We start from the raw sequence: 21688 nt of genomic DNA on the forward strand, positions 1-21688 counted from the left end.
CATTTCCCCCCCCCTCTCTCTCTCTCTCTACCCCCTCCGCCTCTGCATTTGCTCTGCTACCTATTATTTATTTATTTATTTTTATTTTTGGATTGTCTCCCAAATTCTGTGGCTACGATGCTCTGGTTTTCGCTTTGATTTTTTTTTTTTGTGGAAGGTTTGTAATTTCTTTAATTTTTTGCTAATTTTATGATTTTGGTGTGGATTGTACGAGCTAGGGGATATGGGTCTGTACGAATTTGGATAATCTAGGGTTTCTGACGAGTTTTCGGTTTATGATTTTGGTTTTCAGGTATTGCAATTGGAAAAGGGATGGAGGTGATCTCCAACCCTCGAAAGGTAGAGCTTGTACAGATTTTGATATTTTGTATGCAATTTTTTGCATATTTTTTTGTGGGGGTTTGTCAGATTTATTTAACTTTTAATACCGCTGCTAATATTGAAAATTTTTATTTCAGATTTGATAGATTATGGCTGCTTAGGTTTTTTTATTGAATTGGGAAATTGGCGATTATTTATTTATTGGGGAAAAATTGGGGATTTTATGCAAAATAATTTTGGGCTGAAATAAAAAGAGGGGGAGATGGGGAAAGTGTCTCCAAAGGAGAGGAATTCGAAGAACCCGAAACAGAAGAAGCGGCGGGGTTCCGGCAACAAGTATCTGAAACCGGGTGCTCTTGCCCAGCTTAAGTACAATAAGGTGTCTTCAGCCAAGTCTTGTACTGATCTGGGGTGGAAAAGGGTGGCTGCCTTTGAGAGCAAGAGAGTTGAGGGCGATATGGTGATTGAAGATAAGACTATCGATAAAAGCCCCTTGATGTTGTCCCCTGTGAATTTGGTTAGACAGAATAGTTTGTTGAAAACTCCAAAGACTCCTCGAGTTGAAGATTGCGAGTCAGAGTCCCGGCTTGAGTCCCTTCCCATGGATTTGCTGGTATTGTTTACTATTTCTCACCCTTTTTCACTATTTCAGCGTTCAGTTTTTACTATGTTCATTATGTTTTTGTTTGTGGTATATATGCAGATTTAGCGTCATTTGTGCTTGTATAAATGTGTTCTATGCTTGATGTAAATTATTTATCTTTGTAAATGTGGCATGCCACTAATATTTTCTGAAACTCTGGCTGTCACAGAAGATGATTGCTTTATGATGTATTTGTGTTTACTTGGGCTGACCAATTCTTTCTTGTACCTGTTTTCAATTTTGATATCTGATTCAGCAAGACGATCAATGAACATAGACAATATAGCATAGTAAGTTGAAGCATTTAACTTTAGCATGTGGTTTCTCAATAATTTTTTTGTTTGTGTTCTAGTTTTTAGATGAATTGAGATCTGTAGTGTTTCTTTGTTTCTTTCTTTTTATGTTAGTGTTGATATTTTTTGCACAAAGAATTGATTACTTTGGATACAGATTTGTCAAAATTGCTTTAAAATGTATAACGATACAGTTCAAGGATGCAGAGGAGGTCTGATAGAAATGTTAGGTCTTAGATCTACCGCAATACTGTAAAGTACAAGTTATCATCTCCTTTTATCCCTTCTTGAGAGATGTTTTACTTCTTTCTTTTTTCATATTTTGCGGTGTATTTTGGAACCGAATGTGTGCAGTATTTCTCTTTCAATGTAAAACTGGATCTTGAGTTTGATACATGCTACGTGCTGAGATAAACTAAAGACAATGCATGACTCCTGTCTATGTTATAGTTGAGGACATGTAACTGTTTAGTTCTTACATGCGCTCGCACACACACACACGGGTTTGGAATCTGGATCTTCTCAATTTTATATATCTATGTACTTGTAGTGATTCCTGTTTTTGCAATTCAAGGTTAAATTATTGTGTCACCTGCATCACGACCAACTGAAGTCAGTTTTTCACGTTTCTCAGCGAGTTAGAAAAGCTGTAAGCCCATCTCTATCTCTATCTCTATCTCCATGTACATATATGCATAGGAACACATTCATACGTTTTGTTTGATTTTTAGTTTGAAGATAAATGACCTTCTATGTTTATACTATTGGAAACAGGTTGTAATTGCAAGGCAGTTCTACTTCAATTATACAACTCCAGATCGCTCCAGACAGGAGATGTTGAATACAATGACACCCCATCCCGCAGAGCACTGGCCTTTTCTTAAGTTTGTATTCTAAACTATGTTTTGTCACTGTTTATTCCGTCCAATGTGTTTTTCCTTTTTCTGAGTTTTACATGGTTTTTGCAGCAAGGGAGATGGGAAAGGTACATGGATTCGGAGCCCCCATACTCCAAAAGCACCAAAGCATGGTCCCCGGCCACCATCCCGCCTCAAAGTCTCAGAAATGAGGCAGGTTGCAGCAGTTCTCTTCCAGGAGTCAAATTTCCATCCAAGATGCATGATGCCATCTGCCTTACCAAAGCCCCTGTGCAAAAATCGAGTTCTGTTCTACGAGGACGAGTTATGTCAGGCTGTTGCTCAGAACAAACTTCTTTGAACTGGTTGCCTTGTGTTTCTATATGTATATATAGTTTCTTTCTCGTATCTATAGGTGGCGTGATCAGGGTAGGGAGTATGCAATTTTGTAGAGTTTGCTGGGGGCAGTTTAGGATACATGGAACCTCATGTTTGAATTAGGAGGCAAAAGAATTCAGATTATGGTTGTGCGAATAATAGTTTCTAAACTGGTCACTTGTATATTTCCTATAATATGTTTCGGAACAACGGCTAGTTGTATTCCGAGCGATATCGTTTCTATTTTATGCTAAATCTGATCATTTCTCTGCAAAGAGCTTCATTATTTCTCTTACGTTTTATGAACATCTGGATGCTCCAAAATCTGTAAATCTTGTCTAGTCCATAAGAGGACCGATGTAATCCTTGGGCGTAAGCATCTCAATCTTCACAAGAGGCTCCTCAATCGGTTTCCTTTTTCTAGGTTTGGGAAGAGCAGATGGATGTTAGCGTTCAACAACCTCACCACTTACACAATTCACTTTATACACAGCGCTCGGGGCAGTGGTTATCAGACTCAGATTGTACTCCCTCTCCAGCCTCTCCTGAACAATTTCCATATGGAGAAGCCACAAGAGTCCACAACTTCAAAGCAGCATCATTAAGCTGCAGTTTCTCAAGTGCACCCCTCAACTCGGGAAACTGGTCTGCATCCAAAGGAAGCATGCCACTGAACACCATTGGAGTAGCTTCCTCATAACCGGGCAATGAACTTTCCGCCTTGTGGAGAATCATCGCACACAATTTTAGTTTAGTTTATTTTACCGGGCTTTCTATTCGTGCCACTATCAAATTACCACATAAATTTTTAGTTGAAGTTTTATATTTTTGAGCACCTCCCGAAATTTTTTATTCGTGTCAATATCTCGGCAACAGTAATTTACCACACATAATTTTTTGTTGTGGAAAATGATCAAACTTCAACTAAAATGTTAAATAAATTATGAGATATGAAAAATGTTGCAATATGTAGAAGATCCAAGAGAAATTTACACAGAATAATAAGTGTTGGAAATTTTGAGTAGAAATCTTCATTCTACATTATCCCACATTGGTCATCACTAAAAGGTTCCCTCACTTTATAAGATTTTGTCCCTATTAGAAAATGGTTGAACTATTAGAAATCTTCATTCAACAGACTCATATTTTCAGAAGAAGTCTGAAGTGATAAAAGAATGCCAGAGAACAAAGCACCCATCTGAGAAGATGTCTCCCAACAAACACATCTCATTCTCATACCTGTTGCGAACAGACATAAACATATTATATACACATCCATCTGCATGTCATTTAGTACACAGAAAAAATCAAACTCATCTTCTACAATCCCAAACCTTCTTACTGAGAGGACCACAAGCGAAATTCGCTAGAAGTCTAGTTTTCCAATGCTTGAATCTTTACTTTGATTGTTGAATATTGGTGAAGCAGACGTCCGTAGAACTACAAGCACAGAGTAGGGACGGAATTTTTGCTTCATGGACATTACGGTATGCAAGCCTCGATCTTCAATTTATCTGTTTAATATTATTTCGTTTTGTTTATACTCTGTTAAATTATTCATTCACATTTATTATTCATTAGTATATATAAATTTATTATTGATTGTTGATATTTATCCAACAATCTTGAAACATAAATATGGATCAGCAATATGTGAATGTGAATGACACTGTGCTGAAATACTTTGAGAAGCCTGAGAAATTCAAAGGGTTGGATTTCAAGAGATGGCAACAGAAGATGTTGTTTTCCTGACAACCATGAATCTTGCTCATGTTCTCAAGGAAGAAGCTCCGCAATCCAATGAGAATCCAATGTTGAAAGAGACTGTAATGGTAATTGAAGCTTGGAATCATTCTGAGTTTTGTTGTAGGAATTATATTCTGAATAATTTGGATGACAATCTCTACATCATTTATTCTCTGTGCAAGACTGCAAAGGACTTATGGGAATCCCTGGAGACAAAGTATAAGATTGATGATGCCGGTTCAAAGAAATTTGTTATCGGTAAGTTTCTCAAATATACTATGATGGATTTGAAATATGTTGTATCTCAGGTCGAAGAAATCCAGAAATTGATCTATGAACTGCACTTCGAAGGATGTGAGATCAATGAGCATTTCCAAGTTGGAGCGATAATCGAGAAATTACCAACTTCCTGGAATGACTTCAATATTTATCTCCTAGCACAAGCACTGTGAGATGAATATGAATGATTTGATTCTGAGGCTACAAGTGGAAGAAAACCTCAGAAAGGCAGATCGTTCTGATGGGTTTGCTGCCATTGAAGCCAATGCGAATTATGTTGAGGGAGGAAACTCCAAGGAGAAGCCAAAAAAGAATAAGGCTTAGAAAACCAAGCAGTTTGCACAATTTGCCCTTGCTCTTAAAGGCAAGAATCTGAAGAAGATTAAGGACGTCTGCTACGTGTATGGCAAATTTGGTCACAAGGAACAAGATTGTTATCATTTGCAAAGATGAAAATCATGCCAATGGAAACAATAACAACCATGCAAACATGACAATCACTGATGAAGAGTTGGCTGCTGTTGTGGTTAACATGGTCTCAAATGTGAGCGAATGGCTGATGGATATTGGTGCTACAAAGCACATCTGCGCTGACAGAAATTTGTTCATTGAATACCATCATGCTGCCCCTGCAGAAAAGCTGTATATGGGTAATTCTGCTTCATCTGCGGTGGAGGGCAAAGACAAAGTGGTACTCAAATTCACATATGGGAAGAGTCTGACCTTGTTGAATGTGCTGCATGTTCTTGAAATATGGAGAAACTTAGTTTCTGGACCTATTCTTATTGCTAAGGGCTTTAAATTTGTATTTGAATCCAACAAATTTGTACTTACCAAGGGTGAGATGTTTGTTGGAAAGGGATATGTGGTTGATGGTCTCGTGAAACTCAATGTAATTACCGTTGATGATGCTAATAAAATAAATGCTTCTACTTATATTGTTGAGTCTTCTAATATTTGGCATGCTAGATTAGGATATGTTAATTTTCGTTCCATGCAAAAAATGATTAAATTAGAATTATTATCTAAATTCAAAATTGATTTTAATCATAAGTGTGAGACATGTACCGAATTGAAATTTGCTAGGCAAACTAGAAAGTCAATTTTGGAAAGATCAAGTGAATTACTTGGATTAATTCATTGTGATCTTTGTGACTCTAAGTCCACACCAACTCGTGGAGGAAATAATTATTATGTCACTTTTATTGATTATTGTAGTAAGTATTGCTATGTTTATTTGATTCATAGCAAGGACGAAGCTTTGAATATGTTTAAAACATATAAAGCTGAAGTTGAAAATCAACTTGAGAGAAAAATCAAAGCACTTAGATCCGATAGAGGAGGAGAGTATGAGTCTACTACATTCTCAAATTTTTGTGCTCAACATGGAATTATACATCAAACAATGTCTCCATACACATCACAACAAAATGGTGCTCCCAAAAGGAAAAATAGAACATTCAAGGATATGATTAATTCATGTTAAATAGTTTGGGGCTTCCACACAGTTTGTGGGGTGAAGTTTTACTTATTGTAAATACCATATTGAGTAAGGTTCCTCAAAAGAAGATTGATGAGTCACCTTATGAAATATGGAAATGACATAAACCCACATATAAAACCCTTGAAGTGTGGGTTGCTTAGCAAAAGTGCAAGTTTCGTTATAAAAAAGAACGAAACTAGGACCTAAAACAATTGATTGTGTATTCATTGGATATGCAAACAATAATGCTGCTTATAAGTTCCTTGTAGTAAAATCTTCAATTTTAGACATACATGTTAACACTATATTAGAATCGGCAGATGTGGAATTCTTTGAAGATATATTTCCTTACAAGTAAAAGGAATCTGGTTCTAATAAAAAGAGGATTAATGATCATAATCATGATGAGGTCTCTTTTTCGAGTATCCAAGACAATTATGTGGAACCAAGAAGAGGAAAAAGAATCAAAGTTTCTAAAATTTTTGGACCAAATTTCATTGCTTACTTGTTCGAGAATGAACCTAGAACCTAGAACTCTTAAAGAAACAATGTCTTCTTCCAAGGCTCCTTTATGGAAGGAAGCAATTAAAAGTGAATGGAATCCATTATGAAAACTAACACATGAGAATTGGTTGATTTACCTCCCAATAGTAAACCAATTGGTCATAAATGGATTTTCAAGAAGAAACTTAAGGTTTATGGAACCATTGACAAGTTCAAGGCACGTTTAGTAGCCAAAGGTTATCGCCAAAAGGAAGGGTTGGATTATTTCGACACTTATTCTCCAGTTTCTCACATAACGTCAATTAGGACATTAATAGTGATTGCGGCTGTGTACAACTTTGATATACATCAAATGGATGAAAAAACAACATTTTTAAATGGAGAACTAGATGAAGAAATATACATGGAACAACCTGAAGGGTCGTGCTTACCTGAAGGGTTTGTGCTTAAAGGACAAGAAAAGTGTAAATTAGTTAAGTGATTATATGGACTTAAACAAACACCAAAACAATGACACAAGAAATTTGATCATACTTTGTTGACTCATGGGTTCAAAATAAACGAATCTGATAAATGTGTCTATGTCAAGAGTAATGATAAAACTTTTGTTATTGTTTGCTTTTATGTGGATGATATGCTCATAATGGGAACTGATAAAGATGTAATAAATAAAACAAAGAAAATGTTGAATTCAAGTTTTGACATGAAAGACTTAGGTCAAGCCGATGTCATTCTAGGAATTTAAATTAAGACAAATAGTGAAGGGTATGTCCTTACACAATTCCATTATGTGGAAAAAATATTGTGAAGGTTTGGTCATTTTGGCTGCAAAACTGCTGTAACTCCCTTTAATGTTGGATGCAAGTTGGAGAAAAATAAAGGCAATGACATATCTCAACTTGAATATTCTCAAGTAATTGGAAGTCTAATGTACTTGATGAATTTGACTAGGCCCAACTTAGCTTATGCAGTAAGTATGCTTAGTAGATATACTAGTAATCCGACACAATAGCATTGTGATGCTTTAGTAAGAGTGTTAAGGTATTTGAAAAATACACTTGACTATGGATTACACTACACCAAGTATCCACCTTTTGTAGAAGGCTTCAGTGATGCTAATTGGATTTTTGACACTACAGAATCCAAGTCGACAAGTGGATATGTTTTCACCTTGGGAGGTGCAACAATATCTTGGAAATCCTCTAAACAGAAATGTATAGCTCGTTCCACCATGGAATCGGAGTTTATAGAAGAAGTCGAGTGGCTCAAACATTTTTTGGAGGATATTCCAGTGTGGCCAAAGCTTGTAACTGTTATATGTATACATTGTGATAGTATGGCCACACAATCAAGGGCCAAAAGTCATGTATACAATGGAAAGTCGTAACACATCAGGCGTCGACATAATACTCTTAAGAAGTTGCTCTCCAATGGAATAATATCCATTGATTATGTAAAGTCAAAGGAAAATATAGCTGATCCTTTGACAAAAGGCTACCAAGAGAGCAAATATTATTTACATCGAGGGGAATGGGTCTCAAGCCAATTCAATGAATCGAATTGGGCGGAAACCTAACTTAGCTAATTGGAGATCTCATGGCCTAGGTTCAATAGGCAAACTGGTTGAGTTTGATTCAAAAGTTGAACACACAACTTACCATTAATTCTTATGATAAATGTGTGTTGTCTGTTGATGTTCGAGGGGTTATATTTTACACATTTAATGACATTAATATCTTGTTATCAAAAGGAATATGACAAACTATTCTTAATTAATGTCACCTATATAGGAGTAAATGAGATCACATTTATGAGAATTGAAATGGCTAAATTCTCTAAAGCTCCTATGAAATCCGAGATTTGTTCAGGATCAAAATGAACACAACCGTCTGAATTGACGTATGACAGACATGATATGTGTGTAGCATATTGTCTCGGTTTACTGCTACGGTGAACAGTTCAAGATCTTCCACATCCCAAGTAAACACGATATGTTTTCACTAGGGTAAGTTCAAGTCCAAAAGACACTTCTCCCGATGCATATCATGTCTATTCTCTCTCAGTTTTGATAGGCAGCCTAGTATCTACATTTGCATCCAAATGTGGGGTGTCATAAGTGAATCCATGATGTTTGAATGAAATTTCAACTCAAATGTGGGGTATAAGCTGCAAGGTTGCTCACGATTTTATTATGATTTCAAAAGGTTGATTAAATGTCGAACTACACAGTTTACCAAACTTTAAGGATCTTGCCAAACTATTCCCATGTTGATATGCTATCTGCCAAACTAACTCAATTACAAAAAGGTATTAATTCTATGGATTATGTTTTATATCTAGTGATTCTAGATATCTAATGACCAAAAATTATCGTAGGGGAGAGGAGAATATATATACGTGTCTATCCTATTACCCGTATAACATAAATGACGTGATGTATATTACAGAAACTATTAAAATATTTGCAAACTAAATGATGCGTCACCAATATAAATGAACACATTTATCAACGCTTAAGTAATAATTTAATGATCAACTTCCACATCATTTAATTTATTAAATTTTGTATTCCTAGCATTACCCTTAAGTTATTATCAAAGAAGAGCCAACTACTGATTGCAACTTCATGGGGATATAAAAGGATTACTATTAATTAGTCATTCCTATTCTTCGTCTGTATTTTTTCTTTGGTTACATTGGACGGTTTCGAAGCCTAGACTTAGCTTGCTCCTATCTATCACTCTAATTAACTACCGTCGAGTAACCCCAGTGACTTGTTCCCTTTTTAATGAGATTAACTAATAAGTGAGCTTTGATCACCACTCAATTCCAATTTTTACGTCACATTGGGTGAAAATTAGGATGAAAGTTCATGTCTATATTCAAAATATTAAATGTAAAAAATCGATTTATTCATACGCTTCAGGACATCTTTACATATGAAAAATAATTAGAAACCAGAAATAAAATATATAGTTGCTGCATGGCCTGCATGGAACACACAAGACACAAGTTTCTAACAAATCGAGGCTCAACTTCTGTAAGATAAATACACCAAATCTCTGACTTGGAAACTTATTGAATGCTCATACTTGAAAGAGAGAGAAGCTTCAGAAGAAGTTGCGAACTTGCGCGTCGAAAAACAGAGGGTTAAGACTTGCATATATCTTCTCTGAAGGATGATAGCTGTCCCAGAATATGTATTTCAACGAATCGTTGCAGGTTCCTGGAGTGTGAGGATTACACGTGATGCTAACCTCAATATTTCCTGTTCCACAACACCCCCTATTCGCCACTTCAAATCCTGAATCCATATATCAGTCATTGTACCAATATTGTGATTAATATGCATTGTGGCATTTAGGGTTTAAGTTGAGGCTACTCTACTACAATTAAGGATATAACTTGAAAAGAATGAAAGTGTTCCTCCGTCATGCTGTGAATTTGGACTATTGATCTGCTTGATTCTTGTCAAAATATGCACTCTCAGATTCATTGCCTGACAACATATGTATTTTTCTGGTAATGGAACTTATCGACAACTTACCATATTGAGCAGGGTTTAGGATGAGGGAAAGCTATGTGTAATAGATAACAAGGTAGACAAGCCTTGCTTCTGGAAGCTTCTTATTGAAGGCATCTATTTGGGTCTAAAGCTTCGAGTTGAAGAGGATTGCTGCTTGGTTTTGAGGCTTTGAGCACTCCCTATGTATGCCTCCCCTCAGTGTTCTCTGTGATGGTACACACCCAATTGCCGGCAAACTTAGTACTCCAATTCTTCTTGCTCCCAGTCCATATAGTTCCTGCAGTCCCATTTCCTTTTTAGTACGTTTAAGAGTAGCCTCTTCATACAATCTGAATTACTTGGACAGCAAGATTCAATAATATCAAATTCATTTTAGGTTACTCGGAACCAGATTCAAATTTTTTGATGATATCCACTTGTGAGCTCATATATGGAACGTGGAGTACCGCCATATACGGCAGATTGACAATTGTTGTTGTTCTACGGTGGCTATTCTTAAGGAAGCGTTTTATTTTATTCGGGAGATTAAATTGCGGGGAAGAGATTTGAAGTTGTTCGACGTTTACCTGAAGGAAACTTGAAGCCGATTTAATCATGAGATGGGTATATGCTGGATTGTCATAGTAAGGTTTCCTCAGCGGTGTAGTAAAATAAGTATTTGCAATGTCATCAGTTCCTGTGCACATAATGTATATGCTTTTCGATAATATAATCGCAGTTCTCTCCTTCCCGACTGCGGCATTTATCCTTCTTATGTAATGTTTGAACAGGTCCAGTTGATCTGATAAAGATAGGACAGACTAAAGAAACAGAACTATATATTTACCACTATTTGGGAAGAGAGAGGATCATATCCTGAACCACCTGAGGCAAAACTTACACCAGTACGTAGGTCTTGAAGACTCAGATTTGGATCCAGATAAGGTAGCAAAATCTTCTTCACTCCAGCTGATTCAGCTGAAAATTTGTAAAGATTTGGGGCATGTTTGGAAGTGACTTTAGAATAGATAAAAGTGGTTTCGAATTAACCAAAATCGCTTATGACAACATTTTGGTAGAAATATATAGTGTTTATGGGCAGCAAAAAGTTACAATTTACAGTGTTTCCAAATGTTTTTTCATGAAGTACATAGACTTTTATTCAAAACTTTGGCGTTCTTCTAATAAACAGGCCGTCTGTAAAAGCACTTATGAGCATAAATGCTTTCAAGATTAGTTTTTCTTAATGACCCCTTATTTTTTTTGGACTGTTTGGTTGAACCAGTAACAAAAAGTAAAAACTAGAACGATAATAGTAGCAACAGGAGTAGACTAGTAGTGTGATTGATGCAGATTAATTTCCAATAATGCAGCTGCAGCTGCATTATGGAAGAGGAATAAAGCTATGACGATTGAAAGAAACTTGACCGATGAATTAGATGTCTGACGAAGTACTTGGAAGAGAGAAATCATTGTGTTAAGTGGATGTAGATACACTTGTTCAAGCAAGCTTAATCTCTAGGTTTTATACTAATTAAGCATCTCCATATAAGTAGAGGGCCACCTAAATTATTAGCTCTCAAAAGATGTATAATTTTTAGTAGTTAGATATGATTTAGTTTGATTTGATGTTTGTCTAATTTTTTCCACATTAAGGGAGAGAGTTATGTATTAACTTGAGTCAAAGTATTGCTGGATGCAACAGATGCAAAATTGCCTTTCTAAATTTGGGAATTGGTCACAAAATTAAGAAGAAAGATTGGCATTGATTGCATGTACTTTATCTGAAAGGTAACTGTCATCTAATTAAGTGCCACAGAATCGAAGGATACGGCGATGTTAACTCTTTTATCAACTGGGAGTTGGGGAATTCGAACTGAGACCTGTTCTTTACAGGAATGATGAAGAAGTGTCACCAGAGTAAAGCTGGTTGGTTTGCACTTTGCAGTCAAATTTGGAACCAAATTGTGCTCAGAAATCATTTGCTTTCGTATCTTCTATTTTCTAAGATATCTTTGACGTATGAAATCATATGATTGATAAACCGGTTTTCTGGTAATTAAATCAGAGGAAGATCAACTGATGTTGATAAACTGTACAAAGATATAACATCATAATTTTCGCTTGATACTTGATCAGTTTTACTAATTTCAGCAAATTTACTTTTATACTTTGTTTAAGATGAAGTATAATTTGATTAGTTAATTCCATGTCACATTGGGGACTAATTCAAAAGCGTGATAAAAGTTTTAAAAATTGCCAGACAACAAACAAATTGAGGCTCAAACTTCTGAAAGAGAAATACACCAAAACTGTCATGGAAATTTATTGATTGCTGATACTTGAAAGAGAGAGAGGCCTCAGAAGAATTTATGAACTTGCGAATCGAAAACCATAGGGGTTATTACTTCATATCCCTTCTCCGAAGGATGGTAACTGTCCCAGAATATGTATTTTGATGCATCGTTGCAGGTTCCCGGAGAGTAACGAGTACACAGAATGCTAACCTCAATATTTCCTGTTCCACAGCACCCTTGATCCATCACTTCAAATCCTGAATTCACATATAAATCATTGTATATATCAACATTATGATTAATATGCATTGTGGCATTTGGTTTTCAAGACACTATGATGACGATATAACTTAAAAAAAAAGTGAAGGTGTTCTCTTGTCAGACTCTAAATTTGCGCAAGTAATCTATTTGATTCGTGTCAGGACATGAGGTCTAGATTGATTGATTTTCACCCACCATATTTAGTCATTAGTCCGAATCTCTTAGATTTAACCATATAAAATTATATAATACAGTTTACATACCATTTCTTTTTCTTACATCCTTTTTTTCATCGCTTCTTGTCCATGTATAAGTTTGGATTTGTTTGAATTTTAACACGTATGTATTTAATTACAAAAAATTTTGGCTCACCTTGTGAATTTTTTTAAAGCTAGCTGATACAACGAAAAACACGGTATCAAGTTTCTTTATTTATAAAAATTAAAATTTTTAAGCTAGCCCACCCGGTAAAAAATTCTTAGCTCCGCCATTAGATTTATGGTTCAGCAACATAAATATTTAACTGGTAGCATACATGAAATTGTCCTATTTCAGAAATTTACCATATTGAGTAGGGTTTCGGATGAGGGAAAGCAATGCGTTATAGACATCAAGGTAGACAAGCCTTGCTTCTGGAAGCCTCGTATTGAAGGCATCTATTTCGGACAAGAGCTTGGAGTTGAAGAGGCTTGCTGCTTGGTTGAAAGTCTCTGAGCACCCTCTGTCTCTGCCTCCACGCAGTGTTCTCTGCGACGGCAAACATCCGAGTGGCGGCAGACTTACTACTCCGATTCTTCTTGCTCCCAGTCCATATAGTTCCTACAGCCCCAATTTTTTTCCCATATTAATATAAATAGCAAAGTACTACGACAGATGTCACACTTCAACCCTGATACAACTCAGAGCATCCTCTTCATACAATTTCAATTACTTGGTCCCCAAGATTCAAGAAAGAAAGATTCATTTAGGTTACCTGTGGGAACCTCATTCCAGTAGTGATGATATGCATGTGTGAGCTCATCTATGGAAATTGGGACACTGACATATGCGGAAGATGGACAATTGTTGCTGTTCTATGGTGGCTAGTTCTGAAGAAAGTTGTATAATTTTGTTTGAGCGATATTCTAGCTTAATCTACACTACGGGAAGGGGGATTCAAACATGAAACAGAAGGGCGAGTAAACTGCTCTTACAAACTTGACTACGTCTAGCTAGGTCTGAAATTCTGATGGATCTTAAGTTTATATGTATCTCAGGATGCACGATATTGCAAATTTAGCAGTTTCTGGCTACAATAGCAGTAATGAAGGAGCACCAAACTTAGCGGGGACATTGGCAAATGCAATTGTTTGATGTTTACCTGAAAGAAACTTGAAGCTGATTCAACCATGAGATCGGTATATGCTGAAATGTCATACCGAGGTCTCCTCAGTGGTGTCGAAAAATAAGTATTCGCAATGTCATTGCTTCCTGTGCACACTATGTATATGCTTTTCGATACCATAGTTGCAGCGCTTTCCTTTCCGACTGCTGCAGTAATCTTGTTTATATAAGTTTTGAACATGTCTATTTGATCTGATAATGATAGGACAGACTGACAGAAACAGAATTAACAGAAAGTAAGGATGTGTATGAAATGGTAAACAGAAAACAAGACTGATAAGTATATCAGTGCCTGCGGTGAGGCGCGACCCACAATATATATATATATATATGTATGTATATGTTTGTATTTACCACTATTTTGGGAGTGAGAGGATCATATCCTGAGCCACCTGAGGCAAAACTTACACCAGTAAGCAAGTCGTGAATCTTCAGATTTGGATCCAGATAAGCTGGCAATATCTTCTTTACTCCAACTGATTCAGCTGAAAAAATTGTGAACGTTTACTCTTTTTTACAGTTTGGTTGAGCCAGTAGTAAAAAGTTAAAAAACAATGACAGTACTTGGATTTACCTATCAAGTCTGAGGGGACTCTGCCATTGCTAAATCTTCCGGTAGGTCTTTGTCCTACAAAGTCCCTCCCATATGGTGGGAAATTACATTTGACTACAGTGCTAATATTGTTGTTGTTTCCAGAATCCACTACTGAATCTCCGAAAACAATCACTGCAGGAATCTTTTCGTTGTTCGGTAGTTTTACAGCAGCCACATTGCGGTAGAAGAATAAAACTATAACGATCAGAAATTTTTTTTTTTGAGAACATTCCGATGACAAGGGAAGAAGTTTTTGGGAGAGAAACTTCATTGTATTTTTAGTGGATGAAAATTGAAACTACACACTGGAATGTGCATATTCAAGTTTTCATAGGTGCTTTTAAATAATTGGCTCAAAAGTTGTCCTTTTAAGTTTTAGTAGTTGTTAGATAGTGTTTGGTTTAATCAATGTAGTTCGAAATTTACCTAAGCCCTAAGGGGACATATTAATAAGGTGAGTTAGATATTAACTCCAGTCAATATAGTTGTTTCATCATCTGATGCAAGATGAAAATTTTCCTCTAGGTACTGCAATACCAACCAGGGAATTCGAAAGTGATATCCCGAGAAATATCACTAGAATAATAGCTAGTTAGTTCAATAATTCTTTGGTGTTGAGAAAGGCGTCTTCTGCAAAAAAAATATTCAAGGCTGCTGTGCCTACATAAATCAGAACAAGAAAAATGGTGTTGCTTGTTTTTACTATTTCCCTTCAATTGTGCTAAGAAATCATCTAATTCACCTTGATAATGTTGCATCATGTATTTGATTTGGTAATTAGTGCTGTAGGGGATGTTATTAAATATATCAACTGCTTAATCACTTTTTAAAACAGTAAATATCCAACTGCATTTCTCCATCAGCGCTTAGTGTTGCACTGTTTTGCATCCATCTGTATGTTTTCAAAAGGTACTAATTAATGATGTATCTTAGGTTGCCGAACAAAGTTCAATAATTATAGGGCAAGTGTGTGATTTGTTTGCATATTCGAATCCCCTTTTTTGTTTAGGGGTTGATTCGGAAGCGCTTAGTAGTTCTAAGCTGGATAATGAACGCAAAGATTGTGAAGACGTTATTTTTTTTTATCAAGGAGAGTTTTTATGCTATCCGTAGCAAGGGAACAGATTTAGGGGTTGAATCTGCCTGAATGTGATGATAAAGGTTGCGCCAAAAAGTGGCAGCAATTTGTAACAAATAGAAACTCAAACTTCTGAGAGAGAAATACACCAAAATTGGCTTGGAAATTTATTGATTGCTGATACTTGAAAGAAAGAGCGGCTTCAGAAGAATTTATGAACTTGCAAATCGAGAACCATACGGGTGATAATTTCATATCCCTTCTCTGAAGGACGGTAGCTGTCCCAAAATATGTTTTTCAATCAGGTTCCCGGAGAGTAACGTGTACACAGAATACTAACCTCAGAGTTCCTGTCCCACAGCATCCTTGATTCATCACTTCAAATCCTGAATTCATATATAAAACCATTGTATCAACATTGTGATTAATATGCATTGTGGAATTCTTTTTTCCGAGACTTTGACGATGACAAAATTGTGAATTTAGACTATTGATCTTGTTGATTCATATTCAGAATGTTCAAGACTACAACGAAAGGCTGGCCTCCTTCATGTAGCGTCTGAAATTAGCAGCCAGCCTTTCGTCCTCTAAAGAGAGAAGGAAACATGTAGCAACAAAGAAGCTTACCTCCTTCATGGATGACGGTGAGTATTCCTGATAGAATTTTTTCTTTTTGGCACTCTCCAAATTAGGCAATATTTTACCGAGAAAAATGGGGCCGAATAGAACAGAATTAAGTCACATGATCATGTCTATCAAATAAACTAGAGACTCAAAAGGCCTGAACTCGAACCAAAATTAAGGCAAATCAGGCAGATTTTGGCTCCAACATCTCTACATCTCGATTATTTCCTGTGGTCGTGGTGGTTCATCATGGAACATTAAGTTTTGACCCTAAAACGGGCAAAAGAGTTTCTAAGCTAGATCCTTAACAAATGATTATGAAGATGTTACTTATAAGCCAACCGAGGCAACACTTACACCGGTAAGTAGGTCTCGAACCTTCAGACTTGGATCCAGATAAGCTGGCAAAATCTTCTTCACTCCGACTGATTCAGCTAAAAATTCGTAAAGAATTAACCCCCTCCTCGTAAATTAGGATAGTTTTTAACGCATTATAAAAAATACGGAACAACAACACTAGTGTGAATGCATAAATATCTCACTACTCAGATAAAGTACTTAAAATTTGTCAGTGTTAGATCACCTATCAAGTCTGACTGTGTGAGGGAACTCTAACATTGCTAAACCTTCCAGTAGGCCTTCTTCCTACAAAGTCCCTCCCATAAGTTGGGAAAGTGCATTTGACTACAGTGCCAATGTTGTTGCTTCCAGGATCAACTATTGAATGTCCGAAAACAATCACTGCCAGAATCTTTTCGTTGTTCGGCAGTTCTACAGCAGCAGCATTGCCGTAGAAGAACAAAGCTATAACAACTGAAATAAATTTGAGAGACGATTTAGATGAAGGAAGAAGTTTTTGGGAGAGAGTACATTATGTAAATACACTGCATGTTCAAGTTTTGATAAGTCTGTTTAAGCATTTGCATAAGTGAGGGGTAGGGTAAGTTAAATATCAGCTTCAGTCAATAATTGTCACGTCAACTGAATGCAAAATCTCGATAAATTTCACTAGACTATTAACAAATTGAGGCTCAAATTTCTGAAAGAAAATACACCAAAACTAAAAGGAAATTTATTGATTGCCGACACTTGAAAGAGAGAGAGAGTGAGATTCCTCAGAAGAATTTATGAACTTGCGAATCGAAAACCAGAGGGATTATTACTTCATATCCCTTCTCTGAAGGATGGTAGCTGTCCCAGAATATGTATTTTGATGAATCGTTGCAGGTTCCCGGAGAGTAACGAGTACACAGAATGCTAACCTCAATATTTCCTGTTCCACAACATCCTTGATCCATCACTTCAAATCCTGAACCCACATATAAATCGTTGTATACATCAACATTATGATTAATATGCATTGGGGCATTTGGTTTTCAAGACTATGATGATAATATAACTTTAAAAAAGTGAAAGTGTTCTCTTGTCAAACTCTGAATTTGCACTACTAATCTGGTCGATTCGTGCCAGAATATGCAGTCATAGATTTATGGTCTGACAGCATAAATATTTTACCTGGTAAGAGAACTTTACCGATAACTTACATATACGAAATTGACCTATTTCAAAAATTTACCAAATTGAGTAGGGTTTTGGATGAGGGAAAGCACTGTGTTATAGATATCAAGGTAGACAAGCCTTGCTTCTGGAAGCCTCGTATTGAAGGCATCTATTTTGGGCAAGAGCTTGGAGTTGAAGAGGCTTGCTGCTTGGTTGGTAGTCTCTGAGCACCCTCTTTCTCTGCCTCCACCCAGTGTTCTCTGCGACGGCAAACACCCGATTGGCGGCAGATTTACTACTCCGATTCTTCTTGCTCCCAGTTCATATAGTTCCTGCATTCCCATTTATAAAAAAAGTAATAAGTAATATGTCACACCTCAACCCTATCTGGTACAACTCAGAGCATACAATCCCAATTACTTGTAACCCAAGATTGAATAATGAAAGATTCATTTAGGTTACTTGTGGGAACCTCATTCCAATAGTGATGATATTCATGTGTGAGCTCATCTATGGAAATTGAGATACCGACATTATGCGGCAGATGGACAATTGTTGCTCTTCTATGGTGGCTAGTTCTAATGAAAGCTGTGTTATTTTGTTCGAGCGATATTCTAGTCTTATCTAATTATGGGAAGCGGATTCAAACTAGGGTGCAGGAGGAGCAGACTGCTCTAACAAACTTGGCTATGTCTAGCTAGGTCTGAAATGTGGATGGATCTTGAGTGTATGGCTATAATAGTGGTAATGAATGGGCACCAAACCATTTATTTTTTTTTTTAGCGCTGACATTGGCGAATTGCAATTGATCGATGTTTACCTGAAAGAAACTTGAAGCTGATTCAACCATGAGATCGGTATATGCTGAAATGTCATACCGAGGTCTCCTCAGTGGTGTAAAATAATAGGTATGCACAATGTCGTCGCTTCCTGTGCACACAATGTATATGCTTTTCGATACTATAGTTGCAGCGCCCTCCTTTCCGACTGCTACCGTAATCTTGCTTATATAATTTTTGAACATGTCTATTTGATCTGATAATGATAGGACAGACTGACATAAACAGATCAATAGAAATCAAGGATGTGTATGACATAGTAAACAAAAAGCAAGTCTGACCCTAAATATTATATATATATATGGGGATGTATATGTATATGTATATGTATATGTCTATGTCTATGTATATGTCTGTATTTACCACTATTTTAGGAGTGAGAGGATCATATCCTGAGCCACCTGAAGCAAAACTTACACCAGTAAGTAAGTCATGAATCTTCAGATTTGGATCCAGATAAGCTGGCAATATCTTCTTGACTCCAACTGATTCAGCTGAAAAAATTGTGAACAGTGAATCTTTTTTACAGTTTGGTTGAGCCAGTAGTAAAAAGTAAAAAAAAAAAAACAATGACAGTACTTAGATTTACCTATCATGTCTGAGGGGACTCTGCCATTGCTAAACCTTCCAGAAGGTCTTTGTCCTATAAAGTCTCTCCCATATGGTGGGAAATTACATTTGACTATAGTGCTAATATTGTTGTTGTTTCCAGGATCCACTACCGAATCTCCGAAAACAATCACTGCCGGAACCTTTTCGTTGTTTGGTAGTTTTACAGCCGCAGCATTGTGGTAGAAGACTAAAACTATAACGATCGGAAAAATTTTGAGAGAAAATTTCGATGACGAGGGAAGAAGGTTTTGGGAGAGAAACTTCATTGTATTATAAGTGGATGAAAAATTGAAAATACACATATTCAAGTTTTCAGAGGTACTTTTTCAGTTTTAGTAGTTGTTAGATAGAGTTGACCGGTTCTTGATTCGACTGGTTTGTGACATTTCCTTGTTAATTCAAGGGAATGTGTTCACTGTATTCGCAGATGTGCTGCTAATTGTTGTGCTGGTTTGATACCAAATATTGCGGTATTGATCTACAACCCTGTGGCTATCGTTGAATCTGTAAACGATGTTCCAGTTCAAGATCCACCGTAGGAGGATTTCTCTAATACATACCCTAAAAAAACATTAAACTGACTTTTTACAACGATAAAATAATTCCATTTAATTTTACTGTACATTACAGAACATTGAACATGTGATTAATAGATATAGGACCGAGATTTAAAATATATGACAATGACAAGAAAAATATGTTCCTAGGTTACACCTATTTTCGTATAGACGAGGATTCTTTGAGGAGAAAATACATTGAATTGGTAGTTGATCAATTGAATAATGAAAAATGTTCGCGATCGTCATTCATTTAATCACTCGATGTAATACCAAGGTTGAGAAAATGCATGCGGTTATGCTAGTTCGCTAGACCAATGAGCCTACCATCTTATAGTCCAGTTCAAAATTCCGTATACTCAATACTTAAACTCCAATTAAGTGTACTTAATCTTGCTTAGTTTATACATGCGGGTTCTGCTAGTTCGCTAGACCAATGAGCCTACCACATCTTACACTTCAGTTCAAAATCCTGTATGCTCAATACTTAAACTCGAGTTTGGCCTGACGTAGTACTAAGTGGTTAAGTTATGGGTAAATTACATAAAACTACCTCAAATATTAGAAAATTAATTAAATATTAAAAAATTTATTAAAAACTAAAAAACTAAAAAAAATAAAATAATTTATTTTTATTTTTGCATGGGGGGCCCACCCCTTATCCCCCTCATCCTTCTTCCCTGCTCCCGTCTTCCCCCAACCCAAACCCATATCCCAAAAATGGCGACATGGGTTTTGTTCATTTGGTATTTTTCTCTGACCCCTTTTGATTTTTTCAGGTATGGAGCTCGCCCCCAAGGTGGGTGTGAACTACGGCCAGCTGGGTAACAACCTCCCACCACCATTGTAGTTAGTGAAGCTCATCTAGTTTCTCAAGGCCAAGCGAGTCAAGCTTTACGACGCCAACCCCAAAATCCTCACCGCCCTTCGTAACATCGACCTCTAGGTCTCCATCATGGTCCCCAACGAGCTCATCAACAACATCTCCTCCAATCAGACGTTCGCCGACCATTGGGTCCACACCAACGTCATCCCTTTTTACCCGAAGACTCTGATTCGGTACCTTCTCATTGGAAACGAAATCCTCAGCTAACCCGATAAACAGATTTGGTATAATCTCATACCTGCAATGCGAACACCAAACCGTGTCCCAACATAGAGCGGAATTTCGGGTTGCGATACCCGAACTAGTCGCATGTGTACCTGATTGACCTGAACGGGAAGACGCCCTTGTCGGAGTACCCGCCATTGCCGGCGGTGACAAATAACAAGCTATATAAGGGGCCGATTTGGTGCATGGTGGCGAAGGGAGCGAATAAGAGCGCGGTGGCATTTGCTCTATCATACGCCTGCTCACGAATAAGGATGCGGTCACGATGTTGAAGAAGCTGGAAGAGCAAGAGGAGAAGTTAGAAGTGGAGGAGCGGGAGGAAAAGCTAGAAGTGGAGGAGGCGAAGGCAGAAGTATACGAGAAGCTGGAAGTGGAGAAGGCGAAAGCTGGTGGGATCTGGGTTTGGGGTGGTTCTGGTTTTGGGTTGGGGAAAGATGGGAGCGGGGGAGAAGGGTGGGTCCCCCATGCAAAAAAAAATTAAATTAAATTAATTTTTTAGTTTTTAATATTTAATTATTTTTTTAACTGAGTCCTGTCACTATTTAACAGAAGACAAACTGACGGAAGGTATGAAATTGTAACAAATTTGTAAGATGAGGTATGACATTAAAATGTTTTAAAAATGGGGTATGAAACTGTGACCGACCTAATAATGAGGTAATTTTATGTAATTTGTCTTTAAATTATTGATGGTGGCTTAGAGCAGCCCTGAAAGTTGGACTGGGCTAAATTTATATTCCTGCAGTAAACTGGGCTGGGCTCGACAAGTACGATCCCTTACTTTCACACTACACACATGCCTTGGATGCGCCCAACAACGTC

General features: G+C 36.9%; 3 protein-coding genes and 2 pseudogenes across 3 annotated transcripts; 1 reads left to right on the plus strand and 4 right to left on the minus strand.

Moving 5' to 3' along the window:
* On the plus strand, nucleotides 1-2767 carry LOC103953454 (F-box protein At4g35930). The gene is made up of 6 exons (XM_048571548.1): nucleotides 1-157; nucleotides 293-339; nucleotides 459-934; nucleotides 1832-1906; nucleotides 2032-2141; nucleotides 2226-2767. The coding sequence occupies exons 3-6, from the start codon at nucleotides 584-586 to the stop codon at nucleotides 2473-2475; spliced, it is 786 nt and encodes a 261-aa protein (XP_048427505.1). The 5' UTR covers nucleotides 1-157; nucleotides 293-339; nucleotides 459-583; the 3' UTR covers nucleotides 2476-2767.
* Nucleotides 2768-9614: 6847 nt separating this feature from the next.
* Nucleotides 9615-11991, minus strand: LOC103953538 (annotated as a pseudogene).
* A 277-nt stretch (nucleotides 11992-12268) lies between these two features.
* LOC103953455 (GDSL esterase/lipase EXL3-like) lies at nucleotides 12269-14883 on the minus strand. The gene is made up of 5 exons (XM_009365188.3): nucleotides 14525-14883; nucleotides 14305-14435; nucleotides 13928-14161; nucleotides 13131-13386; nucleotides 12269-12563 (listed from the first exon to the last, which is right to left on the minus strand). Exons 1-5 carry the CDS (start codon nucleotides 14814-14816, stop codon nucleotides 12370-12372), a joined length of 1107 nt encoding a protein of 368 aa, XP_009363463.2. The 5' UTR covers nucleotides 14817-14883; the 3' UTR covers nucleotides 12269-12369.
* Nucleotides 14884-16273: 1390 nt separating this feature from the next.
* On the minus strand, nucleotides 16274-17137 carry LOC125471333 (annotated as a pseudogene).
* Nucleotides 17138-17297: 160 nt separating this feature from the next.
* On the minus strand, nucleotides 17298-19637 carry LOC103953456 (GDSL esterase/lipase EXL3-like). The gene is made up of 5 exons (XM_009365189.3): nucleotides 19176-19637; nucleotides 18950-19080; nucleotides 18568-18801; nucleotides 17824-18079; nucleotides 17298-17556 (listed from the first exon to the last, which is right to left on the minus strand). The coding sequence occupies exons 1-5, from the start codon at nucleotides 19498-19500 to the stop codon at nucleotides 17363-17365; spliced, it is 1140 nt and encodes a 379-aa protein (XP_009363464.2). The 5' UTR covers nucleotides 19501-19637; the 3' UTR covers nucleotides 17298-17362.
* Nucleotides 19638-21688: the final 2051 nt, after the last annotated feature.

This window comes from the organism of the source record quoted next, unplaced genomic scaffold (assembly GCF_019419815.1).
Source record: "Pyrus x bretschneideri cultivar Hongxiangsu unplaced genomic scaffold, Pyrus_bretschneideri_v1 Contig1, whole genome shotgun sequence".
NCBI classification, from domain to species: Eukaryota; Viridiplantae; Streptophyta; class Magnoliopsida; order Rosales; family Rosaceae; genus Pyrus; species Pyrus x bretschneideri.